Source organism: Panthera leo, chromosome B4 (assembly GCF_018350215.1).
Source record: "Panthera leo isolate Ple1 chromosome B4, P.leo_Ple1_pat1.1, whole genome shotgun sequence".
NCBI classification, from domain to species: domain Eukaryota; kingdom Metazoa; phylum Chordata; class Mammalia; order Carnivora; family Felidae; genus Panthera; species Panthera leo.
This window is the reverse complement of record NC_056685.1, coordinates 19398529-19411996: the sequence shown is the minus strand read 5'-3', so window position 1 is coordinate 19411996 and position 13468 is coordinate 19398529. Positions and strand designations below refer to the sequence as shown.

The window sequence follows — 13468 nt, the reverse complement described above, 5'->3', positions numbered from 1 at the left end:
AGCCCTCCCGGACTGGGTCCACCTTTCCTGCAATTTAGTAGAAGCTGGACAGGGATGGGGGGGGGGGGGCGAGGGTACTTGCCTAGTCCCCCTCCTGGCTCCTTCGGGTTGCCTGGTTTCCGGTGGACACATATTTATTGAGATCCAACAAACTCCGCGTTTAGGCGCTTTGGACTGGATTCGTTTTCCTTCTGAAGCCACTACCCAGGTTCCACATCTCCATTATTAACCAGTTTAGGATTCCATTCTGGCTGCTCCTAGGAGGGCCGTGTGGATGGAGCCCTGGCAGTTCTTGCCTCTGAATCTGTACGTCGCGGTGGGGATTCATTTAAAACTCAGTTTTCGTAGCTGTCTGCCTTATTTACATAACCGAGAGGAGGTAACCACATCTCCTGTTACCTACAATCATTTTGTTGCGGTATTTTCAAGTGAGGGTGGGGACTGTGATGCACTAAAAAATATCTCCTTTCTGTACCCGTCCCGGAAAGCGCTGGCATTGCACGAAACTTTTAAATATTTATTTATTTATTTTTCAGTATTGGCATAAAGGATGTTTCCATTGTGAGGTCTGTAAGATGGCTCTCAACATGAACAACTACAAAGGCTATGAAAAGAAGCCCTATTGTAATGCGTAAGTATTGTCAACAAGGTGTGCCAGGTGTGGTAGGTGCAGCACCAGAACACAAAAGTGAGGGCATCTGCCCGTTCCGAGAGACTGACTCACTGTGTCACGCAGGTGTGGCAGGGGCCAGTTCCTGGTTTATGCCACACACGCTGGGGCCACGGACTTTGCGGAAGGTCATTGCACTCGTGTCTTTCTTCATGTGCAGGGTAATTTGTGTGTGTCTTCCAGCGGGGTCGATTTTTGAGGCTCACAGGGTTGCAGAGTGGGGGACATTTGTTAGAAGCTGAAGAACTTACACGCAGCGAAAGTGTGGGCTCTGAAGTGCATGTCAGATTTCCATTTCAGTCACGTGATGTTGCCATATTGCAATTTTATATCTGAACCTAGTTGCTAGGGAAAGGAGTCTCGCTTAATCTTAGCTGAGACCGCTCCAGAGATCCTAGAGCTGAAACAGAGAACCAAGGAATTGAGACACGGTGTTTCCGGCTGGTTAGGAGTAGGTCTGATGGGGGAGATTAGGGAAGGCAACCTTTCTTTGGCAGGTTTTTCCGTAGGCATGCTTTTAGCCTATACTGGTGGCAGTTACCTAGCGTTTACGCAGTGCTTCCTGTGTGCCAGGCCCTGTGGTAAGCACTTTATGCCTCCTGACTCATTTAATCTTTACAGATTCTGTGACTTGGGGGTGGGGGTGGGGGGCACTATTATTATCTCCATTTGACAGATGAAGAAATTGAGGCATTGAGAGGATAATTCTCAGGAAAGGGCTCCAATCACTCCTAGAATCTGGAAATTGGCCCTTGGTTCCAAATGGCGACCTTGCTGCCCTGGGGCATGTGTCTCCCCACACCTTGAGTATTCTCCCATCCAAGAGTGTTTTTAGCACTTTTCAGAGCTCTTGGCCCTGAATTGTTGAGCCTTCTTCTTCCCCATTCCCCTGTGGGGGCCGATGGAGCCTACAGGTGGCATAGGACCCTTAGCCTTTTGGCTGGAATATGGCTGGAGATTCACTCTCTCTAGAGTTTCGGAAATAGGTTCGGCCAGGTCTTCTGGAGATGGAGGGCCCATGGTTAACTGACAGTTCACTCATGGGACTGTGTTTTCATAGTAAATTTTTGGTAAACAAATGTAGTGTGCTTATACCTCTCCGGTGAAGAACTTTTTTTTTTTTTTTTTTTTTGTTACTCTCTTATTGCTTACTGATTGGTCTCAGCTTATTGCTTATTGACTGACTAGAAACTTTTCAAGAAATCAGAACATGGGAGCACTGAACAGAATTCAGGACTTTTTTGGATAAGTGAAGTTCACAGATATTGCCCAAACTCACTGATGTCTTCGGCCCTCCTATACCATGTATCTTATGGCGATAACACGGAACAAAAAATGGGACTTCAGTGTCATAGTCTCCTGCTTTTCTTAAAGAGAGGTACATGTGACTGGTTAAACATCAAAGGCAGCCGGCAGTACCTAGATGGGAAAGGGTCTCCTACAACCCATAAACGAGATAATTGTTCTTTAGTTTAAAGGAAAGTGAACCATTTTCCCATAACTACTCCAGCCGTGGCCTGATTCGATTAGGCTTTATGGGCCACATCAAGATTCTTTATGGCTCCACATCCTGGAGTTCAACCCGGTGATAACCATGCCTTCGGGTGGCCCTGATAGGCCTGGAGGAGTTGGAGGAGAAAAGGAAAGACAGGAGAGAAAGAAATTGAGGAGAGAACAATTACATTTAATACGATGCGATACGGTATAACATGTATACGTATGTAATTATGTATGTGTTTACATATAGACACATACAGGTAGATAAAGAATTGAATTAGGGGGAAAAGAAATGATTAAAATAAAAGGACAGAAAAAAAAAAGGTACAGCTGAGAGAGTCTTGGTTGCATGGGACCACTTGAAAACTCAGTGCTTACTGCTTAGTTTCGGTTCAGTCTAATTAAAAAAGAATATCAGAGGGGCACGTGGGTGGCTCAGTTGGTTGAGTGTCCGACTTCGGCTCAGGTCATGATCTCACAGTTTGTGGGTTCGAGCCCCACATTAGGCTCTGTGCTGACCGCTTGCTCGGAGCCTGGAGTCTGCTTCGGATTCTGTGTCTCCTTCTCTCTTTGCCCCTTCCCCGCTCACGCTTCGTCTCACTCTGTTTCTCAAAAATAAATCAATGTAAAAAAAAAAAAAAAAAAAAAAAAGAATATCAGATTCTGCGGCAAGTCAAGGGTGGCTGGTTTGCAATCTGACTTAATAGTGAACTAGTGCCCAGAACTGTTGAGATTTGGGCCCCAAAACAAAGAGCCTCGATCTGTAGATAGGAGACATCCTACTATGTTGTTTCATAGGACGGAGTCTTATTTTAAATGCTTTAGGTATGTCTAAATCAAATGCTTACAGATTTTCTCTTTAAACTTTCTTATATAATTCAAGTGCTTTGGTATTAGGTTTAAGTGGAACTTGGGGGGTAGCATCTCAGATTTCTTGTCGAATATTAAACCTGGTGGTCCACTTTGTTGAGCAGAGAGACAGGGGAAGACGAGAAATCTAGCTTTAGCGGGTGAATGATTCCAGTTGATGGTGTCAATTTGTTTAATTTAGCTTTAAGTTCATGTCACAGCTTGATCTGCTGTGTCCAGAAATGGAACCTGTCTGCTGTGAAGGTTCCAGGCCGGAAGGCCCCTGTTCTCAATTCTTATTTTTCCAAGGGCACAGGTTGCCTTGTAAACTCGCTGGGCAGCATGGATTACCCTCTGGGGATTCTGATGCCTCTGCTCTAATTCAGGTGGTGTGTCAATGGTCTTGGCCAGAAGGGTTGCCATAATTTCTCCGGGTCAATGGTGGAAAATTGATTCTCTGAAGCATACGGTTACTGGAAAATGACACATTCTGTATCCATGTAGAGCAATATTTTATCTGTACTTTGTTTGGTTCAGGAGTTGACATGCATACATGTTGAAATGAAAATGACTATTTGTCCCCCCACAACTTGTCTTTGGAAAAATTTCCATATACACAAAGTGGTTGAAAGAATAATACAATGGACATCTGTATACCTTCCACTGAAATTCCAGTGTTATTAACATTTGGTCACATTTGCCCCTTATTTCTATTTAGTTATGTGTGCAAATATATTATTGTCAGACCGTTTGTCAGTTTCATGCATCAAGGAAGGTAATTTCATACATTGATATTTCTTCCCTGAAAACTACATCATCCATGTGCTAAGAATGAGGATATTTTTTTTCTAACTTTTTAAATGTTTATTTGTTTTTGAGAGAGACAGAGAGAGAGAGAGAGAGGGACCATGAGTGGGAGAGGGGCAAAGAGAGAGGGAGACACAGAATCCGACGCAGGTTTCAGGCTCTGGAGCTGTTAGCACAGAGCCTGATGCAGGGCTTGAGCCCACAAACCGCAAGATCATGACCTGAGCCGAAGTCGGATGCTTAACAGACTGAGCCACCCAGACACCCCAGAATAAGGATAGTTTCTTAAACAATCATAGATCCATTGTCACACCAAAGAAAATTAACCAAAATTTCATAATATCTAAAATCCTGTCTACGTTTATATTTCCCTCGTCCTAAGAATGTCTTTTGCAGGGGCGCCTGGGTGGCTCAGTTGGTTGGGCATCCGACTTCGGCTCAGGTCATGATCTCACGGTCCGTGGGTTCGAGCCCCACGTCGGGCTCTGTGCTGACAGCTCAGAGCCTGGAGCCTGTTTCGGATTCGGTGTCTCCCTCTCACTCTGCTTCTCCCCACTCAGGCTCTGTCTCTCTCTCAGGAATAAATAAACATTAAAAAAAAAAATTAAAAAAAAAAAAGAATGTCTTTTGTATCTGCTTTTTTCTTTTTAAACCAGAATCCAATCAAGGTTCATACTTTACATTTAGTTGTGAAAATGACAACTTTTTTGATTACTGGAGATTTAATATTCTTTAATTTCTTTTCTAGTGATTTATAAAATCTGTCGGAGTTTTCACAAAGAGGACTTATGTAGCATTTCTTGTGAAAAAAACATACATAATTACCAAAAATATTTAAAATAAATATTAAGAATATGCTTGAAACTTGGAAAGGATAAACAGACATTTAAGATTATTTTTAGAAAACATAAAGGCTTTTTATTTTAATTGATACCTGGGGGCATTTTTTTTTTTTTTTTTAGTGGAATGAAGTAGTGAGAATTTTCTTCCCTTTAAATATGTTGCTTGTTTATAGTCTCATGTGTTCAGAGAAGAAACAAGTTTTCTGTTTGATTTCATGCAAAGGAGAACATGTATAAGGTATAATTTACATAATATTTAAATTTTGATCTTTTGATAGAATGATCAAAGTATATTACCCACTCGATGTAAGATTGGACTTAATACACATTTAGCTCCTAATGCAGTAGTCACACTATTAAAATATTTAAAAACAAACTCGTCTGCTTAAATACATGCCATGTTTTCATAGCCTTTATGTTTCATAAGCAGGCCATGGATTCTTTGGCACATTCAGAATTTTTTTCATCATGAAACTTGCAAAGAAAAGAGGACGAGGTGATATTTTTATTGCTAAGAGATCTTGAGAAAACAACACTAAGATGATTAGACAAAAAACATACCTCATTTTTGTATGTGAATTTATATGCCAAGTTAAACTACCCAACAAGCCACACAAGAATATAAACCCCAAGGCCATTTGACAAATAAATTATTTAACTTATGTGTAAAAGTCAAAATTGCACTTATTATGTGTTTGTAAAAATAATACCTCATTTCTTCAAATTGTCTGAGAAATATTACCGCTTAGAAATATAGCAATGGCAGTGACAGGCCAGTTGATGTACTGGCACTAAAAGTCTAGTTATTTTAGGTCAGGGGAGGGCTCAGTTAATGATGCAATAGTTTAGCAGGACCTTGTCAATAATTTCCCCACATCATCACTTCTGTGGGAATTTTTGAGGGGCTGAAAATTTGTCCTGATCTGCCCACATTTGATATACCTTGTGTCTGTGTCAAATGTATCTTTAAAAAAAATTTTTTTTATGTTTATTTATTTCTGAGAGAGAGAGACAGAGACAGAGTGCGAGCAAGGGAGGGGCAGAAAGAGAGGGAGACACAGAATCCGAAGCAGGCTCCAGGCTCCGAGCTGTCAGCACAGAGCCCGACGCGGGGCTCGAACCCACGAACCCGGAGATCATGACTGGAGCCGAAGTCGGAGGCTTAACTAGGCGCCCCCAAATGGATCTTTAAATATGGGGCCGAAAGAACACAAATATCTGTGTTCGACATGTTTCACTATCTTTCCAAATAAGAATCTCTGTTCAGCAAATAGTTTCACTTAGCATAATTTTGGGAGATGTTAAAAATAAACCAGTAGGAGCGGGGCGTCGTGTTTACTTTCGCTCTGCCTGTGCTAGCGGTCGTCTTGTGAATATTTATTGACTGTCGACAACCTGGGAGATGCTGAGGTAGGTGACGCTCCTTGTGAGCCCCCCGGAGAGGTCACTGCCACTCAGCCAGCCCGTCTTGAGGGTGACTATCTAGGCCAACGCTCTGCTGGCTCTCACTTACCATTTCTCTGCTGGTCAGCCCTTGTTGATGCCTTTACCAAGGGGTGCTCCGAGGACACGGAAGGAAATTAAATTTAAACCTGAGAGCTTTCCACCGTGTAGTTCCCTTATCTCTGTTTAGACCTCTCAACCCCGGTTCCGTAACCCTCCAAGGGCTTGAGTTATCTCAAGGGGACTTACGAAATTCTTGCTATTAAGTTGGCTTTAATTACTTAAGAACTTTTCACGAAAGGCACTGTGGTGTAATTGGAGTTTTGAAGCAAGACAGAACTGGATTTGAACCCTGGCTCCCGCATGTTCTGCCAAGCCAATCTTTTGATCTCTAAGCATCAGTTTCTTCTTCTGTAAAATGGGAATGGTACCTCTCACCCTACTGGGGCTGTGTGGGACTAAGGAGACAGTGCAGTATTTCTGGCATGCAGTGGAACTTCCGTAGACAGGACTGCTTTTATTTCCGCAGTGAAAATAAGTTTTTTGAGGGATGAAGGGGGAAAAAGAGGGTAGGGGGAGAAGAGGAAGTACATCAAAGAAATAATAGTTATGCCTGTTAAAAGGTTTATATCAATATTTTTCACACTGTGGGCTGTCATCCGTTAGAGGGTTGTATCCAGAACTTAAAGAGAGAGAGAGAGAGAGAAAGAGAGGGAGAGAATATCGGAGTGCATCTGAGTAGTGAAATGAGTATTGTTTTGGCAGACATTTAAAAAATTTTTTTGAAGTTTCTCATTTTTGAGAAAGAGGGAGAGAGAGAGAGAGAGCAAGGGAGGGGCAGAGAGAGAGGGAGACACAGAATCCGAAGCAGGCTCCAGGCTCCGAGCCATCAGCACAGAGCCCGACGCCGGGCTCGAACTCAGCCACGAGATCATGACCTGAGCGGAAGTGGGACGCTCAACTGACTGAGCCACTCAGGCGCCCCTCATTTCTTTTTTTTTTTTTTTCTAGTTGTGTGTATACAGAGTGCACTGGATCATGATGTAAAAAATATTCTTACTGGAAATGGTGGTCAAGAAAGTTTGAGAATTACTAGTTCAGTGCCATATTCTCAGTGCCCCGCGCGTCAGAGAGCACTGAAGGCTGCCGGTCCGTGCAGCCCTGTACTCACTGAGTTCATGGATTCAGACAGCCATGGCTTTCACCCCCTTGGTGCCAACCCCATCCTGTCCCGTCCCCTGCCACCCTTCAGGAATCGCTCAGCCGGCAGAGTCGTCACCATCCTCTGAAGGAGCCGTGTGCTTATCTGTGTGTGCACCCTCCTCTAGCTTGGGGTGGCTCTGAGGACATCTGTCTTGCTCACTCTGCACCCCCAGAGCCTGGCACGTAGCCCTCCATAAAGATTAGCTGTCTCCGTGAGTGTGGAGGCCGTGCTGTTATCAGCGTAGCCCTGCCTTACCCCCCAGATCGGGATGCGGCCCAGCCTGCTTTCTTTCTCGGGCAGGCGGGCAGAGGTGGGGCGGGGTGAGAAGCTGGCTCGAGAGCACGTTTTGGGGAGCCTGAATGGCGGTGTGGTGGCCAGGTTGCACAGAGTCTGAATACCGAGGGCTGAAGTCTCCCGGCTGAGGCTGGCCATTGCCACGCCGTAAAGAACACGGTAGGGTTTCCCCTCGCTGCTTACGTGCTCGGTTTCCAAGCATGCCATCCTAAAAGATCCCCTAGTGACGTTCCTTTATTTTCTTCTGGATTTAATTATAGTCTGTGAATTAAGATAGTAATTTCTACATAACAGGAACTCTGTAGAAATTAAATGGGGGAAATATTTGTAAGCCTCAGCACATCAAACGACACCTAACAGGTGCACAAATGTTAGTCCCTTCCCTTATTTATTTTACTTTATTAAAAAATATATATTTTTAACATTTATTAATTTTTGAGAGACAGAGAGAGAGACAGAGCATGAGCAGGGGAGGGGCAGAGAGAGAAGGAGACACAGAATCCGAAGCAGGCTCCAGGCTCTGAGCTGTCAGCACAGCGCCCGACGCGGGGCTTGAACCCATGAACTGCGAGATCATAACCTGAGCTGCATGTGGCCGCTTAACCGACTGGGCCACCCAGGCGCCCCAGTCCCCTGTCTTATTTATCATAAATTGAAAGTTGTCTCATGTTTCCCCCTTAAAGGGAGGAGAAAATGTCACATTGTTAAAAGTAACAGTGTCTATCTATGGGCGTTGTGGTCTGTGGGAGTTCTAGTTAGCATCAATTATAATATGCCTTGCCTGACTTCAGTTACATACTGCATAGAAAAAGATTCAACCTCTGGCTCCTTGACATAGACCTGATGCAGGAGGATGACAGGTGTTTGGTTTTTGCTTTTGTGTTTGTATTTTTGTGAAAATGGGAGGATCGAAAGTGAAGGGTGGAGACATTTTATTTGAACCGAACAAAACGGTTCCGGGCATATGCAGACTGATCTGTTTCTCAGCTACCTTATTGAACTGTGGGGGGTATCTCGTGAATGTTAATATCTTCTGAAATCGTTGGAGAAGACCAAGGTTACACATCAGGTACTGAGTTCTGCCACACTTAAAAGTGTTTGCGCAAGGCGCCTTCCTTGTGTGGGCTCTTTATGATGATGTATTTGTTATGGAATGATGTCAGATAAGAAAAGATTTGGAGATGAAGCACAGATCTCCTAAATCACAGTGAAATGCAAGGTTAATGCAAGATATAGATGTGTGCGCTTAAAGGGGTATTGATTATGTGTCAGGGGCTTGTGTAAGGGTGCATTTCGGTATGTCTTCGTTAAACGTTTTCAGAGGAGTGCTTTACAAAGGCATTGTGGTTCCTGGGGATGTCGGGAGTGAGAGAGAACAGACATACTCCCCCCAAGACACCCTCCTTCTCCAGAGCCTCAGGCCCCTCCAAGCTCCGTCTCTAGAGGAATAGAAAGTTGAATTTCTTTTCCTTTCTGTTTCTGTTCTCCTACAGTTAGTGTACCTAGGAAGCCTTAGGCTCTTTAGCAGTGTGAGAGAAGTAGGATCTAGAATAATATTTATGAGCTGAGTACCCAGAACATTTCTCAGGCTTAGTAAAAGCATTGTTATTGATTCTGAAGTTCTGCTAGCGAATAAAACATTCTGCAGCCTTTCTCGTGGAACCTAGATGTGGGGCAGAGACATAAGCAGAAAACAGGAAGTTGCCAGGAGGACCAGGTTTGAACAGCAAGGATTATTTATTCCGATGCTGGAAACCCATTATTAATTTTATCTGTAGTTGGCTGTGCATTTTTCTTTCTGGAGTCTTTGAGGGAGTTGCGTTGCGTTCAACTACTGTTTCCTTTTCCACGCTCTCTGTTGACTCCTTCCCATCGAATCCTAGGCGCAGCCAGGAGAAAACTAGTTCGATGTGTGTATTTTTGAATAGCATCAGATCGATAGGTGGACTGGTGGTCTCATACTTCGGTGTCAGCTCAGCAGTCTAAAAAGCCACTTAGACAAAAATCCTTGATTAGATCCCCTGATGCTCATTACCCATCAAAGGCAGGTATAAGTCAACCACAGAGAGCCTGGGAGAAATGGGATGGCCGGGTACCGCAGGGGGCCAGTGATCTGGGGTGTGGAGTCAGATGACTGCCCACCAGTATCGAATTCGGTCTTTAAGTGTGACTTTGTTAGCCATTAATTGATCAAGAGCATGAACTTGATCTTTCCACGAAACCAGGCAACGTGCGGGAGCAACAGAAGGCAGTGTAGTCAGTGTATGCATCAGTACAGAGGGACGCCGGATGGACAGATGGATTTTTCATGATCTAGATGTCTGTGCCCTCCTCTCCTGGCTACTCTTCCCTGATCCACCTGTGCCCCAGAGCCTTAAGCATCTCTGTTGTCTCCCACGCCCCCCTCCCCATCATCCCATCCCTGTGTTCATCCCCTCTGTCCTTGCCTTTGCTCAGGCTCTCTTACCATATTTGGCCATTGATCCGACCGTTGTCCCCCAACTGGTCTCCCTGTTCCAGTCTTTCTCTTTTTTGAAGGCTTTTCCTGCCACCACACTTGTCTTTTGAAACCATGGCTCTGGGCATACTACTCCCTTGCACAAACACGTCTGAATGTTCCCCATTGCCTGCAGAAAAAATAAAGTAGGTTTCTGACCGGCACCTGGGGGCTTTTTACCATCTATCTACCTGCCTCTGCTCACATCGGTCTCCCCTCCTCCTCTCCAGTCATACTGGGCGGCTCGCCCAATGCCGTCATCAAATTTCTTCAGCTAAGTCTCAGTATCCTCATCTGTAAAATGGGTATGATACTAGATGAGGTTTAAGGATTCATTGGAATATCAAAATAATAAGGTGAGCCCAGTTTCAGGCACACAGTAAGGAGTTAATAAAAAAAAATTTCTTCATTAATAAACTTGCCCCATGATTTGACCCTTTACTCGCACTGTTCTTAGGCCTTCCTGCTGTCCCCTCTGTTAATGTTACTGTCACCTGGGGCACCTGGGTGGCTTGGTTGGTTAAGCATCTAACTTCGGCTCAGGTCGTGATCTCGCAGCTCGTGAGTTCAAGCCCCGCTGCTGTCCGTGCAGAGCCTGCTGTGGATTCTCTGTTCCCCTCTCTCTCTGCCCCTCCTCCCCCCTCTCTCAAACATAAATAAATGTTAAAAAAATTAAGTTACTTTCATCTTTAGGATGCACAGCTGTGACAGTTTTTGTGAAGCCATCCTGAACCTTTTACTTGCTGGGCTCTCTTTGTGTGCCTATTTTGGTTTTACACCTCAATTCTAGCACTTACCCAAAGGCCTGCCCTGTACTATGGCTGTGTTGTGCTTGTCTACCTATTGGAGGCAGTGTCCTGCCGAGGGTGGACCATGGCCGTTCGCATCTTGGGTTGGAGGTGGTTTGGGGGCTGGGGAGGTAAGGTCAACTGCAAGAGCGTGACTTCTTAAAGGTATTATTTCTGGCATGTTTTTAAGGGATTGAGAATGGGTGTTGCAATGCTGCAGTGCAATTCTGACATCAGTCACCCGGAATTAGTGTCGAGTCCATAAGTTAAGGGTGCGGTCCCCAACGAGACAGATGGCAGCTGCAAGTTCAGAAGTCCCCAGGCCACCCACACTTCTGAAAACAAATATGAGGGTGCCCGTAATGAGCTAATTAGCTAAAATGACTGAGAGAACTCAGAAAGGGGCTGTACTTAAGATTATGGTTTTATGATTGTAAAAGATACTAATCAGGACCAGCCAAATGAGTGCACACATAGGGCGAGGGTGGGGAGGGTCCTGGACACGTTTTCTTGCCCTTGCCCTGTGGAATCAGGACGTGTCTCCCTGCGGGTGCGGTGATGTGTTAACCGATTGAGAATCTCCACCGAGCTCGGTGTCCAGAGTTTTTACTGAGGTTTAATTCCACACATGTGATGACTTATTGACCACGTGTGATTATTCAGCCTCTTGTCCCCCTCCCCTCCCTGGAGGAGGTCCACTGATATTGCCCGACTCAAAGGACCAACCCTCTAATCTCGTGGTTTCTGGAGTGGCCAGTCCCATCTGAAGCCATCTTGTTAGCATAACTCAGGTATGGATCAAGACTGACGAATAACAAAGATATTTCCAATTACTTGGGAAATTACAACTATTTGGAGTACGTCCCAGGAAGCGGGGACAAATGCAGGTCAGATTTTTTATGATACAACAGGCGTGCTTCTCACTGTCCTTATCAGATATGTTGTTTGAACTGTTGACGCGGTGTTGTTCTTTCACATCATGAACCTTCCGGTCTCATTATGACAAGAATGATGATCTAGAACCCACCATATCTACTTAACCAATCAACAGATGTTGGGTAAGATTTGTAAACTGTCGGGGTGCCTGGGTGGCTCAGTCGGTTAAGCGTTCAACTTCAGCTCAGGTTGTGATTTCATGGTTCGTGGGTTTGAGTCCCGAGTTGGGAGTGCTGACAGCTTAGAGCCTGGAGCCTGCTTGGGATTCTGTGTCTCCCTCTCTCTCTGCCCTTACCCCTCTGGCATTCTGTCTCTCTTTCTTTCTCAAAAATAAACAAACATTAAAGAAAATATTTGTAGGGTCACCTAGGTGGCTCAGCCGGTTAAACGTCCGACTTCGGCTCAGGTCATGATCTCACGGTTTGTGAAGTCGAGCCCTGCATCGGGCCCTGTGCTGACAGCTCAGAGCCTGGAGCCTGCTTCGGACTCTATGTCTCCCTCCCTCTCTGCCCCTCCCCCACTTGTGTGTGCTCTCTCTCTCTGTCTCTGTCTTTCTCTCTCAAAAATAAACATTACAAACAACAACAAAAAAGATTTGTAAACTGTTTGCTGAATGCACACAGGAGGTGTGTGAGAGGACCTATTTGTGGAAGGAATCTTGATAGAATTCTCTAGATTTGTTCTTCATAAAAAAGCAAGTCTTTCCTACTAGCTAACCAGCATTTTTGAGAGCAGGAATTGTCCCAGTTGCCTTAGTATACTCCAGCATCTACTGTGTGCTCAGTAGATGTCCCCTCGATAGAGCACATCGCCCAGCTAGCTCTGTCGGGACTGGCTGAGTCCCTCTGGCTGTCTGAGCAATTCAGCTCAACGGCAGGCCTCTCTGGCTGACAGAGCTGACTTGACAGGAGAGGATAGATTTCTTTCCATGAAGATCTTTGTGGCGATCCCAGCCGGACCCGGCTGTGCTTAGACTGATAACACACATGGATGGTAGCTACCGCTGCAGAGTTTAGGCAAAATATTGAAATTTATTGCTAGATTATTGGTCACTAATATGCAACTGAACAAAAGAAGACAGGAATAACATTTACGTAGGTACTTTGTAACAATCACTTTGTTATAACTATGTGTTTGAAAGTCTTAGAAATGAACTCTGGGGCTCCCGGGTGGCTCAGTCAGTTAAGCAAGCATATGACCCTTGATTTCAGCTCATGGTCTGTGAGTTCGAGCTCTGCGTCGGGCTCTGACAGCTGGAGCCTGCTTGGGATTCTCTTTCGCTCCCTCTCTCTCTCTGCCTCTCCCCCATGTGCTCTCTTTCTCTCGCTTTCTCAGAAATAAACATTAAAAAAAAGAGACATGAACCTTGTGTTTAGATATTAGGCAATGTGCATATTTATTTGCATATCTATATATTTTTCCTGGAAATAACAATGATTTATTTGCGGAAACAAAACGTGATCAGGGATTAACGCATTAATCCCTGATAAATGACGAGCCTTTACATTCTCTTATGGAAGAATTTAATTTTCTTTGGTGAATTTTTTCAATGCTCTGTCTCTTCTCTCGGATTTCCAGAACTTCAAAGGCAACTTATCAAGATCTGTGTTCTTCCCCCGTCCCTGTCCCCCATGCCAGCTC

The 13468-nt window shown here is 44.7% G+C and overlaps 1 protein-coding gene across 1 annotated transcript in view; it reads left to right on the top strand.

The window, feature by feature from the left end:
* The window catches only part of LOC122223937 (LIM zinc-binding domain-containing Nebulette-like), a 200513-nt gene that overhangs the window by 926 nt on the left and 186119 nt on the right, over positions 1–13468 (top strand). Inside the window, exon 2 of the mRNA XM_042945057.1 lies at positions 537–631. Coding sequence (XP_042800991.1) covers positions 537–631 — 95 coding nt within the window. The remainder of the gene's footprint in view (positions 1–536; positions 632–13468) is intronic.